The following is a 22593-nucleotide window of genomic DNA, read 5'->3' on the forward strand; positions in this document are numbered from 1 at the left end:
AAGGAACCGCGAAAATATTACTGTAAACATCAGAAAGATTACCTGCAGATGCTGCTTCAACATCATCAGACTTGGAATCTCTGAAATGAGGGACAATCTGGGTGGTGCGATTGGGATTGGCATAGAAATCAGACAGAGATAGTGACATACATACATTCCTCATCTTTCCAGATATGGTGTCCCAATCAAGAATCACACCAACATCAACCTTTATAGCACTAGCATTCTGGCCACCTACTGTTGATGTTAAAAAGGTAATCAAAGCTACTTCAAGCATCAAAAGAACCCAGAAAAGTCTTGGAATCTCCATTTAGAAATTCCAAGAACTTCATAACTTAAATCTTCCTAATACGTTTATTTATATTGTGCTCAAGACATGCATACGATCAGTTCCTAGGATTCTACGTAATCTTAAAATAATCCTTGTAGAGTTTACTTGGAAAAATTCGAAGAGACTTTTTGTTTTTTAACCTTTGTTTTAATAGCTAAACATTATTCTGAACTCTGTTATATTATGTATTGTAATTGTAATTTCCAGACAAATTTCCACTTCGTTGCATGCATGCAGCTAATTGGTTGATAGAAATTTAGTGTAAATAAATAAATGAAGTAGTAATGATACAGAGAAGAATTTACCTGTCTTATAAATAATGATTTAATTAATGCTGTTTTTGGATCATGACAGCCTAAGAGAATTCAACAGATTTGGAGGCAAGCCGCCAAAGGAGATTCCCTCTGATCTGAAATATAACAGCAAGAATTTTGGAACAATGTCTCATTGATTGTGAGCTTTAGAAACTTCTGTTAACTTGAAGCAGCCTTTTGTTCAAATCTCACCCCCAAAAAAATGGTCTCCCCGACTATAATCATATTCCCAATGTAATCATCCGCTTTAAAAATTGGATCTTTTTTAGTAATTTGGTTTCCCGGAAGAAGAATCATTGAACTGATTTCCCGGGCAGAAGATCCAAAAGCCGCTGTTGCAACAATATAATGCCTGCTTGTCTTGGATTGTAAGAGAATTAGGCTTCTGAGTTTGGGTAGAAACGAAGCCATAGGGATTCTGGACGACTGTGACGGGTGCTAGCTGTTCTGGGGAGGCGATCGGACTTGAAACGGGTCGGGCTGGCGCGGGTCTTATCATCCGAGGGAAGCGGCGGCATTGGGTTGAGAAGGCCCGCAGCGATAGCGGAGATGAATTTGCTGAAAGAGGAGGAGAGGTCGACGGAGTTGGGAGCAACGGCGCCGCCGTAGACGACTGTTGTCATCTTTAAGTTTGTTAATGGTTCGTTTTCAATGCGGCATGCATGCGTAATTGCGTATATTAAATGGGTTTTTGACAAAAATGATCTAAAATGGAAAAGAAGATACCAAAATATGACATTTTTTGGTGAGTAAATACCCAAAATGGTCCCTCGATTATAGCTAAATTCACAAATTGGTCATCAATTTTCAATTTCAATCAATTAAGTCCTTAACTTTGTAATTTTGACACGATTTGGTCCTTCATCTATTTGACCGTTTGTTGACCGTGATCGACGACCTCCAGAAGAACTTTCAGCTATCGTCGGAGCACGTGGAGGCCTCCAGGATGACGTTACACTAGTTCGGAAACACGTCGTCTTCTTCGCTCTGGTACGAACTCAACTACATTGAATCTAAAGGGAGGATGAAGAAAGGCGACCGGATTTGGTAGATTGCTTTCAGCAGTGAATTCAAATGTAACAGTGCGGTCTGGAAATGCAACCAAAACCTTAAAAAACTGACGATGGACCATGAAATTACATATATATCCTCAAAAATCACAGTCAACAAAAGGTCAAATAGACAGAGAACCAAATTGTGTTAAAATTACAAAGTTAAGGACTTAATTGGTTGAAATTGAAAGTCGATGACCAATTTGTGAATTTAACTATAGTCGAGGGACCATTTTGGGTATTTACTCTTTTTTGTATAATATAGGAAAAACTTCATTTTTTACAGATAAGTTTCTCAAAAATTCAAAAAAAAAAAAAAAAAAAAAAAATTAATACGAAAATATGTTTCTTGTATAAATACAAGAAATGCATGTCCCACATGTGTTTTTCAAACATTGCCGTTTCTCATATTACATGAAAAACTCTAAATCATTATTGTATAGATCATATTTTGTCTACTGTAAAATAATGTACATTCAGTACAAAAATAATGTACATTGTATTCAGGAAATGTACATTATTTTTGTTTTGAGTGTACATTATATTGTACTCCCTCCGTCCCATTTTATGTGTCTGGTTCGGTTAACGAGGCTTGACTAAAATTATTTTTAATCCAAATTTTTATAATATTAAGTTTAGTATTAGTATACAAAATGTATATACTCCCTCTGTCCCATTTTGCATGTCTTACTTTCCTTTTTAGTTTGTCCCAAAATGTTGTCCTCTTTCCAAAATTGAACATCACCATCATTATACTTTTTCCCAAATTACCCTTATGACTTTTGTTTTTATTTGCAAAAGTGAAAAAGTGAATGGCATAATTGGAAAATACATAGCATTTACTTTAATTCCTTAAAAAGCGTGCAAAAAGCAAATGAGACAACTAATTCGGGATGGAGGGAGTATTTAGAAACTAGACTTAAAGTACTATTAAACACAAAAAATCAAATTCAAAAATAAGTAAAAAATACTAAAGAAAATAAACAAAGAAGAAAGATTTGGTTTGACCAATGAATAATAAGTAGGACATATAAAATGGGACAGAGAGAGTATAATTTACATTCAGTACAAAAATAATGTACATTTAATATATTAAAAATGTACTTTTTGTATAATTTGCTGAGAACCTCGTGTATAACATACGTTTCTCGTATTTTAGCGGAAAAAAAAAAATCATTTTGAATTTTTAAGAAACTCAAGTCCCAACTCATGTGTAACATGTTTTCTCGTATTTTAGGGAAAAAAGAATCATTTTGAATTTTTAAGAAACTAGTCTCTCATGTTAGTCACATGCTCATAGTCTAGTTAGGGAAGCTTGTTCTATGCATGTGCGTCAGGAGTGGATTTCCTTCCCTCCTTTCATTGTCAATGATTTGTATTTTGATTTGAATTAATGAAGTTTTCTTTCCTCTCAGAAAAAGAAAAAAAAAAGAAAAATAAAACTAAGTCTCAAATGAGTTTTTTCCTATATTGTACCACTTTAAAAAATGTCATTTTTTTTTGTCAGACCACGATGTGCTCTAAGTGTATGAGATATCTTTAAGCTCGTACCAGGTACCATACTCAGGCTAATTTTCGTTTGCACCGAGGCGAGTTAATTAAGGGACAAAGTGCTGGCGAAATTGATTTTTCCATATGAGATGCCGTTTGAACTCCCGACCTCTCTTAAAAACAAGAGTGCAGGGTCACACCAATCAAACTGGTTTGAAAAGTATCATATTTTAGTCTCTTTTTCTCCATTTTGGATCATTTCAGTCATTTTCTCCATATTAAATAGTCATTCCCTTAAATCAAATACAAGGAATACCAATGGTGTACGTGTTTTACTACAGTATTGGCTAAAAGTCTCTTTGAATAGGTCAAAGTAAACTCTTAAAGTATTATATCTATGTCCCAACTACTTCCTTTCATCATTGATTCTCTCTTTCTCATGGGTCTCAGCTTTCTTGGACATATATATTGTGAAGAATATGTTATGATATAAAGTTGAATTGATAGCTCTAATTACTTTTTTAATGGAGATTCCAAGATTTTTCTTTGTTCTTTTACTGCTTGAAGTAGCTTTCATTACCTTTTTAGCATCCCCAGTGGGATCCCAGAATGGTAGTGCTGTAAAGGTTGATGTTGGCCTGATTCATGATTGGGACACCATTTCTGGAAAGATGAGGAATGCATGCATGTCTCTAGCCCTCTCTGATTTCTATGCCAATAGCAATCACACCACCCAGATTGTTGTTCACTTCAGAGACTCCAAATCTGATGATGTTGATGCAGCATCTGCAGGTAATCTGTCTGGTCTCATGTTTTAGACATTAGATTATTAATGTTTACAATATATATATATATATATATATATATATATATATATATATATATATATTTTGAGTGACAAGGAAAACCGTCGTCACTATCTGAGGGCATGTATTGGGTAAAACTCGTCTTGTGACTTCAGTTGACTACAATGAGGTAACCAGTCTAGGTTGTCCATAGCTGACTGACTCAATCCAAGAAGGCCAATAGGCTGTTCCTGCTAGGAGTCAAACTTGTAATCTTATGGTTATCAAGTCACCAGTCTGACCAACTTAGCTGGATTGACCCGATGTTTAGAGTATTGTATTCACGATTCCTTGTTTGCATATGTTTTCATGCTTTATGTTGCAACTTTGCAGCCATAGACCTGCTGAAAAATGTACAAGTTCAAGCAATCTTAGGCCCTCAGGCATCAACACAAGCAGATTTCATAACAGACATAGGGAAGAAAGTGAAAGTTCCTATAATTTCTTCAGCCACAAGTCCTGCTCTTTCACCATCCCAAAATCCATACTTTATCAGAGCAGCATACTGCTCTTGTGCACAGGCTAAGGCAATTGCAGCCATTGTTAAGGCCTTTGGTTGGAGGCAAGTTGTGTTTATCTATGAAAACAGCAATTTTGGCAGTGGAATTCTTCCCCATTTGACTGATGCCATGATGGAAATCAGCGTTTCAGTGCCAGATCGAAGTGTCCTTTCGCCATCAGCTGATGATGATCAGATCATGGGGGAGCTATCGAAGTTAAAAACGAAACAGACACGAGTCTTCATAGTCCATTTGCATCCAACTTCTGCTTCTAAATTTTTTAAGAAGGTAAAAGAAGCTGGAATGATGAGCAGTGGATATGTGTGGATAATCACGGATGCTTTCACTAGTCTTTTGGTTTCCATGGATCCCTCGGTTCTTGATTCTCTGCAGGGGGTTATAGGTGTAAAGCCTTATGTCCCAAGTTCAGTTCAGCTGAATAACTTCACCCGGAGATGGAAATCAAAGGCGTTTCGTAAACAAAATCCAGACATGGATGGAGTGGAGCTCAATGTTTTGGGGCTATGGGCATATGATAGTGTCACAGCATTAGCCACAGCACTCGAGAAAGTTGGCAGTTCTGGTCTGAAGTTCAACAGAACAGTTAATAGGAAGAATTCAACAGATTTGGATGCAATTGGGACATCAGAATTCGGGCCTTTGCTACTTGAATCGATACGAAACATCAGATTCAGAGGACTTAGTGGTGATTTCCACATAGTTGATGGAGAACTGCAGCCATCTGCATTTCAGATAGTGAATGTGATAGGCAGAGAGGAAACGATTGGATTCTGGACAGAAAAGTATGGGATTTCCAAGATTCCAAACCCAAAGGATACAACTGTGTACTCTGCTAACAAAGATGTTCTTGGGGCTATTACTTGGCCAGGTGGCTCTACTATTGTTCCTAGAGGCTGGGAGATTCCTGCAGGTAAAGAGTTAAGGATTGGAGTTCCTGCCAAAAAGGGGCTCGAGCAATTCGTAAATGTCACAACTGATCCTAAGACAAACATTACAAACGCAACTGGTTTCTGTATAGATGTTTTTGAACAAGTGATGAAGTCTATGCCTTATCATGTACCATATAAATATATACGTTACGAAATCCCTCAAGGAGAAAATTTTCCAGGCTACGATGACTTCGTTGATCAAGTCTTCTTTGGGGTAATACTGAAGTTTCATACTTTTTTCCTTAATTTTGTTCCCCTTTTTTCTGGTTTTTCCAGCAACACTAACAGTGCCATTCTTGCATTTCTCGGGTTTTTGACAGAATTTTGATGCAGTAGTTGGTGATATTACCATTTTATCAAACCGGTCCAATCATGTGGATTTCACATTGCCATTTACAGAGTCTGGTGTCACCATAGTTGTCCCGGTTAAGCAAGATGACAGGAAGAATGCATGGATTTTCCTGAAGCCTCTGAAGAAAGAACTCTGGGGAACGATTGCAGCGTTCTTTGTCTTCATTGGCATCGTGATTTGGGTACTTGAACACCAAGTAAACAAAGAGTTCCAAGGTCCACGCCACAAGCAAGTCGGGATGGTGTTCTGGTTCTCCTTCTCCACTCTTGTATTTGCACACAGTAAGTACTAAAACATTGCTTAAACTCAGATTTCTTTTGCTGTGATTATAAAATATCCGTGTACTATGTTTCAGGGGAGAAGGTAATAAGCAATTTTTCGAGATTCGTGATCATAGTTTGGGTGTTTGTGGTGCTGGTTCTGACATCTAGCTACACGGCTAGCTTAACATCCATGTTAACAGTACAACAGTTGCAGCCTACTGTCACTGATGTTTACGATCTGATCAAGAATCGAGACTATGTTGGGTACCAGGATGGCTCCTTTGTTGCTGATATGCTAAAAAACATGAACTTTGAGAGTAGAAGAATTAGGAATTATAGCACGTTAGAAGAGTACGATGAAGCGCTTACAAAAGGAAGTGGAAATGGCGGGGTTGCTGCTATTGTGGATGAGCTTCCCTATCTTAGGCTCTTCCTTGAAAAATATTGTGGGAAGTACACTATGGTTGGTCCAATCTACAAGACTGCCGGTTTTGGATTTGTAAGTTCTCTAATCAAGAACTTGGAAAACCAGATTTTATCCCATCAGACCACTAATCTGGTGTTTTTGCAGGCGTTTCCGAGGGGATCTCCTCTGGTGCCTGATGTCTCGAGAGCGATATTGAATGTGACAGAGAGCGACGCCATGCTGAACATAACGATAAAATGGCTATGGAACGAAACGGATTGTTCACAACAAGATGGAACCTTGGCTGCATCAGATAGCCTGGCACCAGGAAGCTTTAAAGGCCTTTTCATCATTGTTGGTGCTTCTGCATTATCAGCTCTTCTCATATTCTTCTGCTCCTTCCTAAATGACAACAAGGCTATCTTAGCGTCCCACGTTTCAATCTGGCAAAAGCTTTCTGCATTAGCAAAGGCTTTTTGTGAGGGAAAGGACACATCTAGGGAGTCTCAGAAGCCGAATGTGGTTTCCTCCGAGGATGCAATAATGCCCGAGCACCATCCACCAAGTCCAGAAACCAGCATTGCAGATTCTCCCGGGCAAGGCGTTTTCACTCAGGATGAGGGATTCAGTACAAAAGAACCGGGAATTCTAGTTCGCAACAACATTCCCATACCTGAAAAGGAGGTTTCAGAAAGATGATACAGAAAACTGTAGTTTAGATCAAAGTTCTTACCATGTATAGTTAGCTAAACAGATAGCTAATTTGGCCCGAATGCCTTAATTAGTTTGGGTTGTGTAAATACCCTGAAAAATGGCTTCTTTTATTGCTTTTTTTCTTTACATTCCAAAGCTAAGTAAGTCAACATCAATCATATATGTATACAAATGAATCCATACAATTAAATCAAAACTACAGTTCTGAGCATCATCTTTCTGCATTAGTTATGGCAAGGCTATCGCGAACTGTACTTCCCAGTTCTGTTTCCAGAACGAAAACGCCTTGCCATGGAGAATCTGGAATGCTGATTTCAGGACTTTGTGGGTAAAGTTCAGATATTGCCTCCGGGAAGGAAGCCAAATCTTCATTGCCTTCATTCGGCTTTTGGGACACCCTAGACGAGTCCTTTTCTTCATGGAAAGCTTTTGCCAATGCAGAAAGCTTTTGCAGGACCGAAATGTCAGATGTTAAGATGGATTTGTTCTGATTCATGAAGGAGCAGAAGAATAAGAGGAGAGCTAATAGTGCAGAAACACCAGCAATAACGAAAAGTCCTTTAAAACTGTCCAGTGAAAGGCTACCAGAACCAACCAAGTTTGCATCTTGCTTTGAACAATCTGTTTCGTTCCCAAACCACTTATCTGTAATTCTTGTCATAGTGTCACTCTCTGTCAAACTCAGTATTCCTCTCGAGACATCGGGCACCAAAGGCGATCCCTTTGGAAATGTCTGCAAAAACAGGAAAACCGCGATTAGATTAGTAATCTGATGGGATAAAATTAAAATCTGGTTTTTCCAAGTTCAAGATTAAAGAACTTACAAACCCAAAGCCAGCAGTCTTGTAGGTTGGGCCAACTATAGTGTACTTCCCACAATACTTTCCCAGGAATAGCCTAAGATAGGGTAGTTCATCCACAATGGCAGCAACCCCACCATTTCCACTTCCTTTTGTAAGTGCTTCATCAAACTCTTCTAATGTGGTATAATTCCTAAGTTTTATGTTGCCAAACTTGTTCCTTAACATTCCAGCAACAAAGGAACCATCCCGGCATCCAACATACTCTCCGTTCTTGATCAGATCTTTAACATCAGTGACAGTAGGCTGCAACTGTTGTACTGTTAACATAGACGTTAAGCTAGCCGTGTAGCTAGAGGTCAGAACCAACACCACAAACACCCACACTATGATCACGAATCTTGATAAATTGCTTATTACCTTCTCCCCTGCAACATAGTACACGGTTCTTTTATAATCACAGCAAAAGAAATCTGAGTTTAAGCAATGTTTTAGTACTTACTGTGTGCAAATACAAGAGTGGAGAAGGAGAACCAGAAGATCATCCCGACTTGCTTGTGGCGTGGACCTTGGAACTCGTCGTTTACTTGGTGTTCAAGTACCCAAATCACGGTGCCAATGAAGACAAAGAAGGATGCAGTCATCATCCAGAGTTGTTTACTCATAGGTTTCAAGAAAATCCAAGCACTCTTCTTGTCGTCTTGCTGGACTGGGACGACTGTGATGACCCCAGGCTCTGTAAATGATATTGTGAAATCCACATTGTTGGACCGTCTTGATAAAATGGTAATATCACCAACTACTGCATCAAGTTTCTGTCGAAAATCCGAGAAATGCAAGAATGGAGTTACAAGTGTTGCTGGACAAAACAGAAAGGCTGAAACAAATTAAGGAATGGATTGTTAGTATGGAACATCTGAGTATTACCCCACTAACGACCTGATTGACGAAGTTATCATAATCCGGATGGTTTTGGCTTTGATTGATTTCTACATATTCAACTGGTACATAATAAGGCATAGACTTCATCACTTGTTCAAAAACATCTACACAGAAACCAGTTGCCACTGTAGTGTTAGTCTGGGGATCAATAGTGACTTTAACTAATTGCTCAAGCCCTCCTTTGACAGGAACTCCAACCCTTAACTTCGTTTCGCCTGTGGGAATCTCCCAGCCTATAGGAACAACAGTAGAGTCACCTGGCCAAATGATCGCCCCGAGATCATCTTTGTTAGCAGAGTACACAGTTGTATGATTCGGGTTTGGATTCTTGGAAATCCCATACTTTTCTGTCCAGAATCCAATCCCTTTCTCTCTGCCTATCACATTCACAATCTGAAATGCAGATGGTTGCAGTTCTCCATCAACTATGTGGAAATCGCCACTTAGTCCTTTTAGTTTGATGTTTCGTATTGATTCAAGTAGCAAAGGCCCGAATTCTGATGTCCCAATTGCATCCAAATCTGTTGAATTCTCCCTACTAATTGTTCTGTTGAATTTCAGACCAGAAGTGCCCACTTTCTCAAGTGCTGTTGCTAATGCTATGACACTATCATATGCCCATAGCCCGAAAACATTGAACTCTACTCCATCCATGTCTGGATTTTGTCGACGAAACGCCTTTGATTTCCATCTCCCAATGAAGCTCTTCAGCTCAACTGAACTTGGGACATAAGGCTTCACACCTATAACCCCCTGCAAAGAATCAAGAACTGAAGGATCCTTGGAAACCAAAGTACTAGTGAAAGCATCTGTGATTATCCACACATATCCACTGCTCATCATTCCAGCTTCCTCTACCCTCGAGAAAAACTTAGGAGCAAAAGTTGGATGCAAATGCACTATGAACACTCGTGTCTGCTTCGTTTTCAACTTCAACAGCTCCACCATGATCTGATCATCATCAGATGATGGTGAAAGAACAGTTCGATCTGGCACTGAAACACCGATTTCCATCATGGCATCAGTCAAATGGGGAAGAATCCCACTGCCAAAAATGCTATCTTCATAGATAAACACAACTTTCCTCCAACCAAACGCCTCAACAATGGCTGCAATTGCCTTAGCCTGCCAGAAAGAGCAATATGCTACTCTGATAAAGTATGGATTTTGGGATGGTGAAATAGCAGGACTTGTGGCTGAAGAAATGACAGGAACTTTCACTTTCTTCCCTATATCCGTTACGAAATCTGCTCGGGTCGACGCTTGAGGGCCTAAGATTGCTTGCACTTCAACATTTTTCAACAGTTCTATGGCTGCAAATAGCAGAACAAAACAGGAGAGTCAGAAAACATATGCAGATCAGACAAGAAATCATGAAGCTTTTACTGTGTCATTAATGTTTTGATTTATGAAACATTAATTACAATTGAAGCATAACACGCCCTCTCATGTGTGAGCTGGGTTCCAAGCAACACGTGGACCGTAGTCGCTTGCTCTGATACCAAATTGAAGTATGTGTTCCATCTCAACTAAAAGCCTAAGCTAATAGTTGGATTGCATATTAATGGTTATATGCTCAACAATTACCTGCAGATGCTGCATCAACATCATCGGAGATGGAGGCTCTGAAGTGAGGAACAATCCGGGTACTATGGTTTCGATTGGCGTAGAAATCTGACAGCGCTAATGACATGCATGCTTGTCTCATCTTCCCAGATATGGGGTCGGAGTCAAGAATCACGCCAACATCAACCTTTACAGCACTGCCGCCATTCTCGCCCCCTACTGGGGCCGCCATGGAAATGGCAATGAAGCTTGTTCCAAGCATTAACAGAAGAAGGGTTAATTTTGGAGGCTCCATTTATGAAAGCTATGAACTTTGTAGCATATATGTTGTTTGTATGCATTACAGACTATATAGAATTTCATCATAAATGTTTTGGTTCCAGAAATTTGAGACCACAAGATGAAGTATATAAGTCTTTGAGTTTACTGGGACGTATGACACGCACCACAAATTGCCTTGCTTGGGAAGATTGACTTGACAGAGTCAGTTGCAGAAGGAATGAATACTTTTCAAGGAATGAATGCTGCCATAATCAAGAATTCAAGGTGGAAAAACGGTATAATAATTTTATAATACACTGTTCCCGGGAATTATACTTTAATATAATAATTATACTAATATTTATACAATTAATTCCTTAATTAGCATAATAATAAAAGAAGGAAACAACCTAATAATGGTCAAAAAAAAGTATTTAAATATATATATGCATAGTAAAAACATACTCTATCTGCAGTTCAGCTAACTATATATACATAGTAAGAACTACTTAAATTTCATCTGAACTACATTTCTGAGCATCATCTTTCTGCAGCCTCCTCTTCAGTCATGGAAATGCTGTCATCATGAACTGGACTTCCTGGTTCTGTTGTGGTGAATCCCTCATCCTGAGTGAAAACACCATGGCCAGGGGAATCTGCTCTAGTTCCTAATTCTTCTGCTCTCAAAGTTCATGTTCTTTAACATATCAGCAACAAAGGAACCATCCTGGTATCCAACATAGTCTCGATTCTTGATCAGATCGTTAACATCAGCGACACTAGGCTGCAACTGTTGTACTGTTAACATAGACGTTAAGCTAGCCGTGTAGCTAGATGTCAGAACCAGCACCACAAACACCCAAACTATGATCACGAATCTCGATAAATTGCTAGTTATCCTCTCCCCTGTGACATACTACATAGTTCATTTATAATCACAATAACAAGCAAAAGTACTAATAGTTTTAGTACTTACTGTGTGCAAACACAAGAGTAGAGAAGGAGAACCAGAACACCATCCCGACTTGCTTGTGGCGTGGACCTTGGAACTCTTTGTTTTCTTGGTGTTCAAGTACCCAAATCACGGTGCCAATGAAGACAAAGAACGCTGCAGACGTCCCCCAGAGCTCTTTCCTCAGAGGTTTCGAGAAAATCCATGCATTCTTCCTGTCATCTTGCTTAACTGGGACAACTGTGGTGACACCAGACTCTGTAAATGGTAATGTGAAATCCACATGTTTGGACCGGTTTGATAAAATGGTAACATCAGCAACTACTGCATCAAAATTCTGTCAAAAAATCAAGAAATGCAAGAATTGACATGTTAAGTGCTGCTGGACCAGACAGAAACAGTGAAACAAAATGAAATATTCAGTATTACCCCATTGAAGACCTGATCAACGAATTCATCATAGTCCGGAAGGTTTTCGCCTTGAGGGAAAGGTATATATTCAAATGGTACATAATAAGGCATTGAATTCATCACTTGTTCAAAGACATCAACACAGAAACCAGTTGCCTTTATAGTGTTTGTCTGGGGATCAATTGTGACTTTTACAAATTGCTCGAGCCCCCCTTTGACAGGAACTCCAACCCTTAACTTCTTTTCACCAGTGGGAATCTCCCATCCTCTAGGAACAGCAGTAGAGTCACCTGGCCAAATGATCGCCCCGAGATCATCTTTGTTAGCAGAGTACACAGTTGTATGATGTGGGGTTGGATTCTTGAAAATCCCATACTTTTCTGTCCAGAATCCAATCCCTTTCTCTCTGCAAAGTTGCAACATAAAGCATGACAACATATGCAAACAAGGAATCCTGAACATAGTAAACATTAATAATCTAACCTCGAAAACATCAGACAGGTTACCTGCAGATGCTGCATCAACATCATCAGATTTGGAGTCTCTGAAGTGAACAACAATCTGGGTTGTGTGACTGCGATTGGCATAGAAATCGGACAGAGCTAGTGACATGCATGCATTCCTCATCTTTCCAGATATGGTGTCCCAATCAAGAATCACACCAACATCAACCTTTACAGCACTACCATTCTGGGCTCCTACTGGTGATGTTAAAAGGGTAATGAAAGCTACTTCAAGCAGTAAAAGAACAAAGAAAAATCTTGGAATCTTCATTTAGAAAAGCTTTGAACTTCATAATATATATTAAGTTGAATCAGAGAAAGAGAGAATCAACAATGAGATGAAGTTGGGAGCTGAGACATATAATGAATTTCTGGGATTCTACATGTTTTAAAAATAATTCTTGCAGAGTTTACTTGGACCAATTCAAACAGACTTTTACCTAATACTATTGTGATTTATGAGACACATTAACAACAATTGCATTGAGTTCTAGAATCCTTTTTTTTGTTTTTTAATTTGGTTTTTCCCTTTAATTTAATTGTTTTATTGACTTGAGAGAAATAGCTGCATCAGAAATGAAATCTTTTCAAGAAAGTAAAGAAATGCCATAATCAAGACCAGTTCATTGTTTTATATTATCCAGAGTTATTATGAACTGTGATATATATTGCAAAACATCAGTCATGTCTAGAACTAATAAAAAATCTGTTAAGCAATCAACTCATCAGCTGGTGCAAGAATACTTGTTTTTTTTTTTTTTTTTTTTTTTTGGGTGACGAGGAAAACTCTCAGCCACTACCCGAGAGTGTGCACTAGGTAAACCCGGCTTTTTTACACTAGCTGGCAAAGGACTACAAGGAGTTAAACCAGCCTAAGTTGCCCATATATAGCTGACCGGCTCAAACCAAGAAAGCTAATAGACTGCTCGGTGCTCCTGTTGGAGTTAAACTTATAACTTTATGATTATCAAATCAACTGTCTGACCAACTTGGCTAGGTTTGTCGTCAAAGAATACTTGTTTCTTTGTCTGTATACTCCAAAGCATGCAGCAAATTGGTGGATGGAATACAATATAAATAAATAAAAGAAGAAAACACAGAGACAAGGATTTAACATGTCCTAAAACTAAGTCATGCACAGAAAATGACGAAGAACATAGGATTCATAGGTATAATGAAGAGTAATTGGCAAATGATATGTATGCTTTAATGGTGGGTGACACAGTGAATCATTCAAGGAAAGGTAAATTATGAATAATTAGAATATGATGGGATTATGTAAAAAGGTATAGGTGCTTTTGTGTTATATTTGAAAAATGAGAGGTCTATACATGAGTTCCATAAACTTGAGGGGTCATAGTGAAAATATTCATAGATTCTACAGGTCAAGTCAACTACGAGTAGAATAACTTCCCACCTTCTCCAAAATATTGTCCTTATGCCAATAAACAAAAAAAAAAAAAAAATGTTGTCTTTTCTGCTTTAATTACTACTTATAAGTCTTTCTTTTTAATTTATTTTTTTTTGGTACGAGATATTCGTATCTTACAAGATAAGACTAAACTAATCTGGTTAAGTACTGGTCGGGGCAAGTGTCCCAAGGACATTCTTCTAGTTTGAATGAGGTGTATAAGAAATCAAGAAGACCATGAATACTATTCTTTATCTGAGAACAGAACTCTTCAGAGAATGCATGCAGTTGAACACTTGAACATTTACCAGTTCAACTGAAAAGGAGAAGACATGGAAGTATCTGCAGAGAGGAATAGTCTCATATAAATATGTCTCATTATTAGCTGCTATCATCAAGTCCAAACTTCCAAAAGAAAAGGAAATGAAACTGTTCTTGGCCCTCATATTTTGCTTCCATTTCCTGCATTATCCACTCTCCTGCACTGCTAAAAGGGAGCTCCAAGTTGGGGTGATTCTTGATTCAGATTCATTGGTAGGAAGAATAGGGAGTAGATCCCTGTTAATTGCGCTTTCTGATTTCTACTCACTTCATTCCAACTACTCAACCAGGCTGGCTCTCCATTTTAGAGACTCAAAGGAACAGACTCTCAGAGCTGCGTCTTCTGGTACTAGCTGTTTCCTTGTCTCCTTTTTCTGCAAACTTTCTAAATCTTTCATTCATGGATATATATGCTCTCAGTGTATATGAAGATACTGTTATAAACCCCATGATCCACTTGTATCTGAAATGATTGGTTCTGATAAAATGGCTTTTCTGTAAGTTCCGAATGATGCAGATATGAGATATGAGATACTCTTATCTGTTTCATTTCTCTAAGTATCTATGACCACTATGATCATGGGTTTTTGTTTTGGCATATGAAAACAGGTCTGGAGTTGCTGAAAGATGTGAAGGTTGATGCAATAATTGGGCCTCAAAAATCTGCAGAGGCAAATTTTGTGGTGGATCTTGGAGACATAGCGAAAGTGCCAGTGATCTCTTTCTCGGCAACCAGTCCCTCCCTTCGCCCACGCTCCCCTTACTTCGTTCAAACAGGCCTAAGTGATGATGCTCAGGCGGGTGCCATTGCAGCCGTAGTGGAATCCTTCAAGTGGAGTCAGGTTGTTCTTATATTTGAGGACTCGGAGTTTGGCCATGGCATTGTTCCTTCCTTGTCTAATGCATTCCAAGAAATGAATGTTCGCGTCTCCTACAAGAGCCAGATTCCTGTCTCGGCTTCATCTGATTTTTTGCTCAAAGAACTGTACAAGATGATGACTTTGCAGACAAGGGTGTTTGTGGTGCAAACAAGCATTAACCTTGGGGCCAGGCTGTTACTGAAAGCAAAGGAAATTGGGATGATGAACGAGGGATATGCTTGGATTATTACACAAACACTAATGGATGTAATGAATTTCATGGACTCGAACGTTGTGGAAGCAATGCAAGGGGTCTTGGGGGTAAAGCCTTTGATTCCTAGGACTAAAAGACTTCACTCATTTGAAATGAGGTTGAGAAGCAAATTCCTCAAAGATCCAGGCTTTAGACAGGCTGGTTTGAGTGTTTTCGGGCTGTGGGCATATGACACTTTATGGGCATTAGCTGAGGCTGCAGAGAAAGTAGGAAGAGGAAGAGAGGGTAAAGAAGTTCTAGACAAGAGAAGAATTGCAGACAGTTCATCAGATCCATTTTCTGTTGGAGTCTCAGAATCAGGTCCCGAGCTTCTGCAAGCAATACTGGGCACAAGATTTGAAGGGATTTCTGGGAAGTTTCATCTCGCTGATGGAAAGAGAGAAGCGTCGTCTTTTCAAATACTTAATGTGGTTGGAAATGTGGAAAGAGAGGTGGCAATCTGGACACCTTTACAAGGAATCAATTTGAAAACAAATGGCACTAATCTTTATTCCTCATCAAGAGAAATCTTCAAGAGTACTGTCCTATGGCCAGGTGGGTCAAGTGCTGTTCCCAGGGGATGGGAAGTCCCAGTCGCAGGCAAGAAGCTAAGAATTGGAGTGCCAGTGAAGTCTGGTTTTACAGACTTTGTGAGAGTGGAAAGGGACAATGAACTCAACAAAACCCAAGTTAGCGGATACTACATTGATGTCTTCAATTCTGTCATGTCAGAGCTGCAATATTCTGTTCGCTATGAGTTCGTTCCCTTTGAGAAACCCAATGGCTCGAGTGCAGGAACATACAATGATCTAGTATACCAAGTTTTCCTTCAGGTAAACTTCACCATATCCCTTTACTATCATAACCAAATTTTCGTATTTCATTTTCACCGGTTTCTGATGATTAGTTGTGTGTTGTGTGTTGTGTGATCAGAACTTTGATGCTGCAGTTGGGGATATATCGATCACAGCCAACCGTTCAAAGTATGCAGATTTCACAATGCCCTTTTCAGAAGGAGGGGTGTTGGGAATAGTCCCAATAGCGTACGAGGATGTGGACAATATATGGACCTTTTTGAAGCCCCTAACCAAAGAACTTTGGCTAACCAGCATAGTGTTCTTCATTTTCACTGGGATAGCTGTCTGGATTCTTGAACATAGGGTTAGCTCTGCTTTCCGAGGTCCTCCTTCTCAACACGTTGGCATGATCCTCTACTTTCCATTCTCGACGCTAGTTTTTGCACATAGTAAGTAGTCTTTCTTCTTTCCATTTCTCGAAACCTTGCTTCTTTCATACCAACTAACTCAACCACTCCTGTTGCAGGAGAGAGAATCATGAGTAATTTGGCCCGGCTTGTTGTGGTGGTTTGGATGTTCGTCGTGCTCATTCTGAACTCAACTTATACAGCCAGCTTGTCGTCGAGATTAACAGTGCAACGCCTTAAACCAGCCATCAAAGATGTGAACCAGCTGATCAAGAATGGGGACTTTGTTGGCTGCCCAGAAGGCTCCTTCATTACAGACCTCTTGAAGGAAAAGGGATTCGAAGAATCCAAGATCAAGACTTATAAATTCCCAGAGGATTTCAATAATGCATTGTCTAATGGAAGTAGCAATGGAGGGATATCAGCATATTTCGATGGAGCTCCTTATACCAAGCTCTTCCTATCCAAATACTGTGGCAAATACACCATTGGACCGACTTACAGAACCGATGGATTTGCTTTTGTAAGCATTTTCTCATATACTTTGTCAGTGCCACTATCACTACTTCTTGCCAATTTCATAGTTCCTGATTCTTCCTTTATCTGTGACAAAAAAAAAAAAAAAAAAAAAAAAAAAAAACAGGTTTTTCCTAGAGGGTCTCCACTAGTTGCAGATGTATCAAGGGCAGTGATTGAGTTGACAGAAAATGGAAGGATTTTGGAGATTGGGAATCAAGGGCTCAGAAATGAAGCAACTTGTGCAGGGCCAGACAGCACACAACTGGGATCAACAAGTGTGAAATTACAGTGTTTCAAAGGACTTTTTGCCATTACTGGGGGCATAACAGGCTCCTGCCTCCTAGTTTTCCTAGTCAGCTATGTCTACCAGAACAGAACATGTCTGCAGACAATCTTGGATTCTAGAACTACTGTTTCCTCAAAATTTGTAGCAATATGCAGACATTTTGATCAAAGAGACACCTCTGCTGATCCCAAAGAGAAAATCCCAGATGCAGAAGGTGGTGAAGTTGGTTTTTCATCACATATAAGTGAAGTGCCTGACCTCTCAAGAATTTCTTCTCATTCAAGTGCTGTGGTGCCCTTGAATATCGAAGAACAGAACCATGCCAATGTGAGCATGGGCTTGAACCTAGGGCTGGTTGCTCGACACCCATCGGTCTGACTCTTTGATCTTATTTTGTTATATGGTTTTTTCAACACGAAAAGGGAAAGTGAAATCACCATATGTACTTCAAGATCAAGGAAAATGACCATAGGTTACATTCTTGTAAAGTAGTTTTTTTTTTTTTAAAACAGGTTATTTAGCAAGTAGGTATCCAGTTGATGTTGTTGTATATATTCAGAAGTTTGAATCTTGTGATTCTCCACTGGAAAAGTGAGTATTGTTAATAGCACAATAATAGTTTCCTGAACACAGACAACCAAGAAAAACACAGTACAGTTTACAAGATGGCTGCAAGAACATGAGATTATGATGAGCAACCTAAAAACCCAAAGAAGGCCACAAGTACATGGATGTAGTACGAGGATGTCGGAACATGTAAGTTTTACTAGGAGAGCAGTCGAAAGTATTGTCACCCCCAAACCCATACTTGTTACTATAACCTGGATAATCACTAACGTTAAACTTAACACTGCCTACAAGCTCAAGCCCCTGCTGAGTCGCAAGAGAAACTATATTCCATTGCTGGTGGAATCCATTGGTCTTGTGGGTGATGTGGATTTCGCCATTTTCACCGATCATCTGCTTGGCATTCTCCAGGAACATCCATATCATGGATTGATGACAACTGCATGTGCATGCACAAACAGAATGAATGAATGAATGAATGTATACTACTCTCATTAATTGTCAGTTTAAAGGCTAACCCAATCTTAGATTCGCGGGATGAATCATTGTAAAATCCAGCATATGGAAAGTTGAAGATAATCCTATCAAACATGGAGCCCATCAAGCTGGGATGGTATGCCATGGAGGTAGCATCAACACCGTGAATCACCTTACACCCTCTTTTTTTCAGCTCTTTAAGGTGGAGAAAAGCTTTGCAGTAATGGAAAGTCAAGAAGTCTGAAAAAGAAAAAGTTATAGCAATGAATTTGAAGTGTGCATATTGGGGGGCATTGATGATCAACTCAACTAACTAAGATTAGATTTTTCTTACCCTCAGAATCAAGAGAAGTTGCAGTCATGTTAGAAGCAGAGGCAAAGGCGACAGCTAAACTGGCAGAGAAGGAGAAGTCTCCTTCACCCACAAGCAGCATCTTGTGGCGATTGCTGTAGTGTTTTATCCATTTCTCTTCTTCTGCTACCACGAATCCCGTCTTGATCACTTGTTGCTTCAAAAAATTATAGTTACTGCAGTATCTACTTGAAGGATGAAAATTATGGTGATATTCTGCAGTAGTAGTATAAGCAGCAGAAGTAGCTGCTGCAGCTCCCCCATATCCATATGGCGGCAAGATCATGGAAGGAGAAGGGTACCACTCCGGCTGCAAATTGAAATTCAAATCATAGCAAAACCCCTTAGAATGCTGCTGGGCAAGATTAAAGGGCTGCTGGAAATATGGCATTGGCATTGGGAAAGAAAGGATTTTGGCATTGGCATTGGCAAATTTTGGGACACCATCAACACTAACAGCACTGCTGCTTCTTGCTGGTTTTGTAGCTGCTGCAAGAGGAACAATCTTTGGGGGTGGGGGTGGATGATGATGAGGACTACTACGTCAGAACTTGTAAGTTTTACTAGGAAAGTAGTCTGCATTATTATAGCTTCCTGTTTCCCATTTAGGGCTGTAACCCGGATAATCAAAAACATTGAAATCATCAACTCCAACAAGTTCAAGCTTCTGCTGAAACGCAATGGATTCTATTCTCAATTCACCAAGAACCCCATCCGTTCTTTGAGTGATATGGATTTCACCGTTTTCACAAATCATCTCCCTGCCAGCTCTCAGAAATGCCTTTACCAGGACTCGGTGTGGACTACACAATTAAACAAATCAATCAAAATGCTCAAACACAAGTTTTACAATGGAGTTTGAAAACAAATTATATTAAAGCATGATCTGAACTCACCGAGGTCGAGATTTTTTGCTTTTCTTGGACACGACAGCAAATGGAAAATTGAAAATTATACGATCAAATATCAAGCCCTTCAAGCAGGGATGAGAATCCATGACAGCAGCATTAACACCATGAATCACCTTGCATCCCTTTCTCATCAATTCTCCAATGTTGTAAACAGCTCTGTCATAAACTTTCCATAAACCCCCTGAAAATAGAATAACAACCTAACATTCAATGAATACATACAATCCCAACCTAGTTAAATCCTAGGCTCTTAACAACAACATCATTATTCATTCAGAGTCTAATCCTAGGCTGTCAAACATCCATCAATAAGGGGACCAAACAGCAGCCTGTAAGTACTATTTTTTTTACAATAAATATATAAATACAAGTAACTAGTGATATCATCATATATATCAAGAATTGAAGTCTTACTTTCAGAGTCCAAGGAAGTTGCAGTGATGTTAGAAGCCGACCCAAATGCCGCCGCTAAACTGGCGGAGAAGGAAAAGTCTCCTTCGCCCACCAACAGAATCTTGTGGCGGTTACTGTAGTGTTTTGCCCACTTCTCTTCTCCGCTCTGATTCAAACTATGGTTACACCGATCGTTGGTTGAAGGAGGAAAGGTGATGCCTTTATGCTCCGACCAAACCTCGTAGTCTGCTAAATAATGCCCTACAGTAGTAGTCATACCAGTTTCAAGAACCGGGTTGATCACTGAAGCAGTATCATCAGTGGAACTGCAAGTAGAAGTAGATGCCTTATTCACTGTTTGGGTGATCGTGTTTTTGTTCTTCGCCATGAAGGAAGGACATGCGGAGAGGAGTGTAGAAATTTCATTGACTTGGACATGGCTCATCTTCGGAACTTAATCTGTAAGGCAAGAGAAAGTAGAGGGAAAGGAAACTTAATCGACATGAGTCTGTCTAGTACGTATTACATGAGGGTCAAAGACTGATGGTATGTTTACTGTATTTGTCCATATATATTCCTCAAAGTGTGTAAAAAATACCCCCATTTCAGAAAATATTATTTACTACTCCTTATTTTAAACTAAATATATCATTTCATATACTACATTATAATAGAGTCAGTAGCATTTAAAAAAATATACCATTTAAAAAAATACACTCTTATTTTTTTTAGTACACTCTTACTAATTACTTTTCTTATTATAATACAAATATTTATAATATATAATAATATGTATGAGATAATGTCTAAAGCCGAACTAAAGTTCAATATTTCAAAATATACTGTTGGTTTTTTCGATCACCGGAGTAGTCAAACGGCGGGTCAGCATTACCGAAAATGAGAAAATTTCAATTTTGATCCACTGATTATTGGAGTTGTGTTAATTGCAACACTTGACTTTCAAAAATGTTAATTTAGTACCTTGGCTATGCAATTTCTATCAATTTTGGTCACGCCGGTCAAATTGCCGGCCAAATCTCACTAAAAAAAGTTAATATGTCAATTTATGAGGGTATTTTAGTCATTCTACTCATCCTTTTTTCTTCTCCAATGAGCTTCCCCATTTCCGGCGATGACTTCTTTCTTCTCCGTCGAGCTATAAAGAGTAAAAAAGTAAAGGCAACCGCCATAGGACAGTGTATCACCGTGTCTTCCTCCTCCGGCTACGAAAATCGAATTGACGAAGCTTCTAGAACATTCAGGTCTTCGGCGTCGTCGAATGACGAGGTGCTAGCGAGGTTGTCGGTGTTCAAGCAGCTGATACTGTGCAGCGTGGAGGGAAAGGTGAAGGAAAGCTTTCCGATCGTGAAGACATCGAAGGACCCGTATGAGGATTTCAAAGGGTCAATGGTGGAGATGATTTTGGAGAAACAGATGTTCGAGAAACATGATTTGGAGCAGTTGCTACAGTGTTTCTTGTCTCTAAATACGAGGCAGTATCATGGGATGATCGTCGAGGTTTTCTGGATCTCTTCCTTTTCCGGCCGTTTTGAGAGAAGCACATCGGAGAAGAAAAGAAGTCGACGCCGGAAATAGGGAAGCTCATTGGAGGAGAAAAAAGATGAGTAAAATGACTAAAATACCCTTCATAAATTGACCTATTAAATTTTTCCGGTGAGATTTGGCCGGCGTGACCAATATTGATAGAAATTGCATAGTCAATGTACTAAATTAACATTTTTGAAAGTCTAAGTGTTGCAATTAACATTTAACACAACTCTAATAGTTAGTGGATCAAAATTGAATTTTTCTCTGAAAAAATTGAGAGACAAGTTTGCCGGAAAAGTACTCATATTACTATGTATATGTGTGTAAAAGCTTAACCCTTTTTCCAGGGTGCTCTAAGCCTATTTATACAAGAGATTGAAGACTTAATTTAGGTAACCCTAATCTGCCATATATACATTTGATTTTCTTTCCTTATAGCTTTCGGATTTTCTTTCGCCCTTCGCAAGCTAGATCCACCCCCAAATATCTTCTAGATACAACTTGCATCTCATCATTTGCCCGAGTCTTCCATAGAGTCGGCTAATGTCCGGTTGACTAACTCGTCCAGTCGCTCCTTCGCCCAGCTATGCTATCGTGTGTGACTCCTTTAATTATTTAGGCCCTGTTTGGTAAATGGCTGTTGGTGTTAGCTAATTGTGTTAATTAGAGGGTATAAAAGTTGATAATATTAGCTGATTGTAGAAAAGTGTTTGGTAAATTAGCTGTTAGCTGATAGCTGTTTAATATACTTTCTTTTATGAAAAAGTTGATTGGAGTAGCTTTTTGAATTTTAGCCTTTTGGAGTTGCAAAAAACTAATTAATCAAACATTTATATTG

The 22593-nt window shown here is 39.1% G+C and overlaps 6 protein-coding genes across 11 annotated transcripts in view; 3 read left to right on the forward strand and 3 right to left on the reverse strand.

Annotated features, from left to right (window-relative positions):
- Nucleotides 1-13145, reverse strand: part of LOC109187518 (glutamate receptor 2.8-like) — a 30485-nt gene extending 17340 nt beyond the window's left edge. For 2 of the 5 annotated variants that reach the window (XM_019337731.1, XM_019337730.1), the window contains exons 1-4: nucleotides 12657-13145; nucleotides 8946-10273; nucleotides 8521-8833; nucleotides 8043-8446 (exon numbers count right to left, since the gene is read on the reverse strand). In XM_019337731.1, coding sequence (XP_019193276.1) covers nucleotides 8043-8446; nucleotides 8521-8833; nucleotides 8946-10273; nucleotides 12657-12924 — 2313 coding nt within the window. In that variant the 5' untranslated portion in view covers nucleotides 12925-13145. Of the gene's footprint in view, nucleotides 1-42; nucleotides 311-7326; nucleotides 7952-8042; nucleotides 8447-8520; nucleotides 8834-8945; nucleotides 10274-10547; nucleotides 10829-12656 lie in introns of those variants that run through there. The other 3 variants (XM_019337735.1, XM_019337734.1, XM_019337732.1) reach the window with 3 other exon arrangements.
- LOC109187522 (glutamate receptor 2.8-like) lies at nucleotides 3619-7302 on the forward strand. 2 transcript variants are annotated; one of them, XM_019337740.1, is made up of 6 exons: nucleotides 3619-3980; nucleotides 4367-4821; nucleotides 4927-5697; nucleotides 5804-6116; nucleotides 6191-6597; nucleotides 6670-7302. In XM_019337740.1, exons 1-6 carry the CDS (start codon nucleotides 3713-3715, stop codon nucleotides 7201-7203), a joined length of 2748 nt encoding a protein of 915 aa, XP_019193285.1. In that variant the 5' UTR covers nucleotides 3619-3712; the 3' UTR covers nucleotides 7204-7302. The 2 variants fall into 2 exon arrangements, with proteins under 2 accessions (XP_019193285.1, XP_019193284.1); XM_019337739.1 differs by having other exon boundaries at nucleotides 4367-5697.
- A 1057-nt stretch (nucleotides 13146-14202) lies between the features above and the next one.
- LOC109187524 (glutamate receptor 2.8-like) lies at nucleotides 14203-18135 on the forward strand. Its single transcript, XM_019337742.1, has 5 exons — nucleotides 14203-14731; nucleotides 14995-16331; nucleotides 16432-16744; nucleotides 16822-17225; nucleotides 17346-18135. The coding sequence occupies exons 1-5, from the start codon at nucleotides 14488-14490 to the stop codon at nucleotides 17883-17885; spliced, it is 2838 nt and encodes a 945-aa protein (XP_019193287.1). The 5' UTR covers nucleotides 14203-14487; the 3' UTR covers nucleotides 17886-18135.
- LOC109187532 (uncharacterized protein At4g26485-like) lies at nucleotides 18113-19443 on the reverse strand. Its single transcript, XM_019337754.1, has 3 exons — nucleotides 18886-19443; nucleotides 18593-18791; nucleotides 18113-18513 (listed from the first exon to the last, which is right to left on the reverse strand). The coding sequence occupies exons 1-3, from the start codon at nucleotides 19298-19300 to the stop codon at nucleotides 18207-18209; spliced, it is 921 nt and encodes a 306-aa protein (XP_019193299.1). The 5' UTR covers nucleotides 19301-19443; the 3' UTR covers nucleotides 18113-18206.
- Nucleotides 19420-20722, reverse strand: LOC109187529 (uncharacterized protein At4g26485-like). The gene is made up of 3 exons (XM_019337748.1): nucleotides 20229-20722; nucleotides 19800-19995; nucleotides 19420-19706 (listed from the first exon to the last, which is right to left on the reverse strand). Exons 1-3 carry the CDS (start codon nucleotides 20650-20652, stop codon nucleotides 19448-19450), a joined length of 879 nt encoding a protein of 292 aa, XP_019193293.1. The 5' UTR covers nucleotides 20653-20722; the 3' UTR covers nucleotides 19420-19447.
- Nucleotides 20723-21263: 541 nt separating this feature from the next.
- On the forward strand, nucleotides 21264-21803 carry LOC109187444 (transcription repressor OFP7-like). Its single transcript, XM_019337631.1, has one exon. It carries the CDS (start codon nucleotides 21264-21266, stop codon nucleotides 21801-21803), a length of 540 nt encoding a protein of 179 aa, XP_019193176.1.
- Nucleotides 21804-22593: the final 790 nt, after the last annotated feature.

Source organism: Ipomoea nil, unplaced genomic scaffold (genome assembly GCF_001879475.1).
Source record: "Ipomoea nil cultivar Tokyo-kokei standard unplaced genomic scaffold, Asagao_1.1 scaffold1421, whole genome shotgun sequence".
NCBI lineage: Eukaryota > Viridiplantae > Streptophyta > Magnoliopsida > Solanales > Convolvulaceae > Ipomoea > Ipomoea nil.

Coding starts and splice junctions, on each gene's coding strand:
- LOC109187529 (XM_019337748.1), bottom strand. CDS start 20,652: ATGAGCCATGTCCAAGTCAATGAAATTTCTACACTCCTCTCCGCATGT. Junction 19,996..20,228: donor AACTTCCTTGGACTCTGAAA/GTAAGACTTCAA, acceptor TTCTATTTTCAG/GGGGTTTATGGAAAGTTTAT. Junction 19,707..19,799: donor AGCAAAAAATCTCGACCTCG/GTGAGTTCAGAT, acceptor TTAATTGTGTAG/TCCACACCGAGTCCTGGTAA.
- LOC109187522 (XM_019337739.1), top strand. CDS start 3,713: ATGGAGATTCCAAGATTTTTCTTTGTTCTTTTACTGCTTGAAGTAGCT. Junction 5,698..5,803: donor TTGATCAAGTCTTCTTTGGG/GTAATACTGAAG, acceptor GGTTTTTGACAG/AATTTTGATGCAGTAGTTGG. Junction 6,598..6,669: donor AGACTGCCGGTTTTGGATTT/GTAAGTTCTCTA, acceptor GTGTTTTTGCAG/GCGTTTCCGAGGGGATCTCC.
- LOC109187444 (XM_019337631.1), top strand. CDS start 21,264: ATGTCAATTTATGAGGGTATTTTAGTCATTCTACTCATCCTTTTTTCT.
- LOC109187532 (XM_019337754.1), bottom strand. CDS start 19,300: ATGCCAATGCCATATTTCCAGCAGCCCTTTAATCTTGCCCAGCAGCAT. Junction 18,792..18,885: donor AACTTCTCTTGATTCTGAGG/GTAAGAAAAATC, acceptor TTTCTTTTTCAG/ACTTCTTGACTTTCCATTAC. Junction 18,514..18,592: donor TCCCGCGAATCTAAGATTGG/GTTAGCCTTTAA, acceptor ATGCACATGCAG/TTGTCATCAATCCATGATAT.
- LOC109187524 (XM_019337742.1), top strand. CDS start 14,488: ATGAAACTGTTCTTGGCCCTCATATTTTGCTTCCATTTCCTGCATTAT. Junction 16,332..16,431: donor TATACCAAGTTTTCCTTCAG/GTAAACTTCACC, acceptor TTGTGTGATCAG/AACTTTGATGCTGCAGTTGG. Junction 16,745..16,821: donor GACGCTAGTTTTTGCACATA/GTAAGTAGTCTT, acceptor CTCCTGTTGCAG/GAGAGAGAATCATGAGTAAT.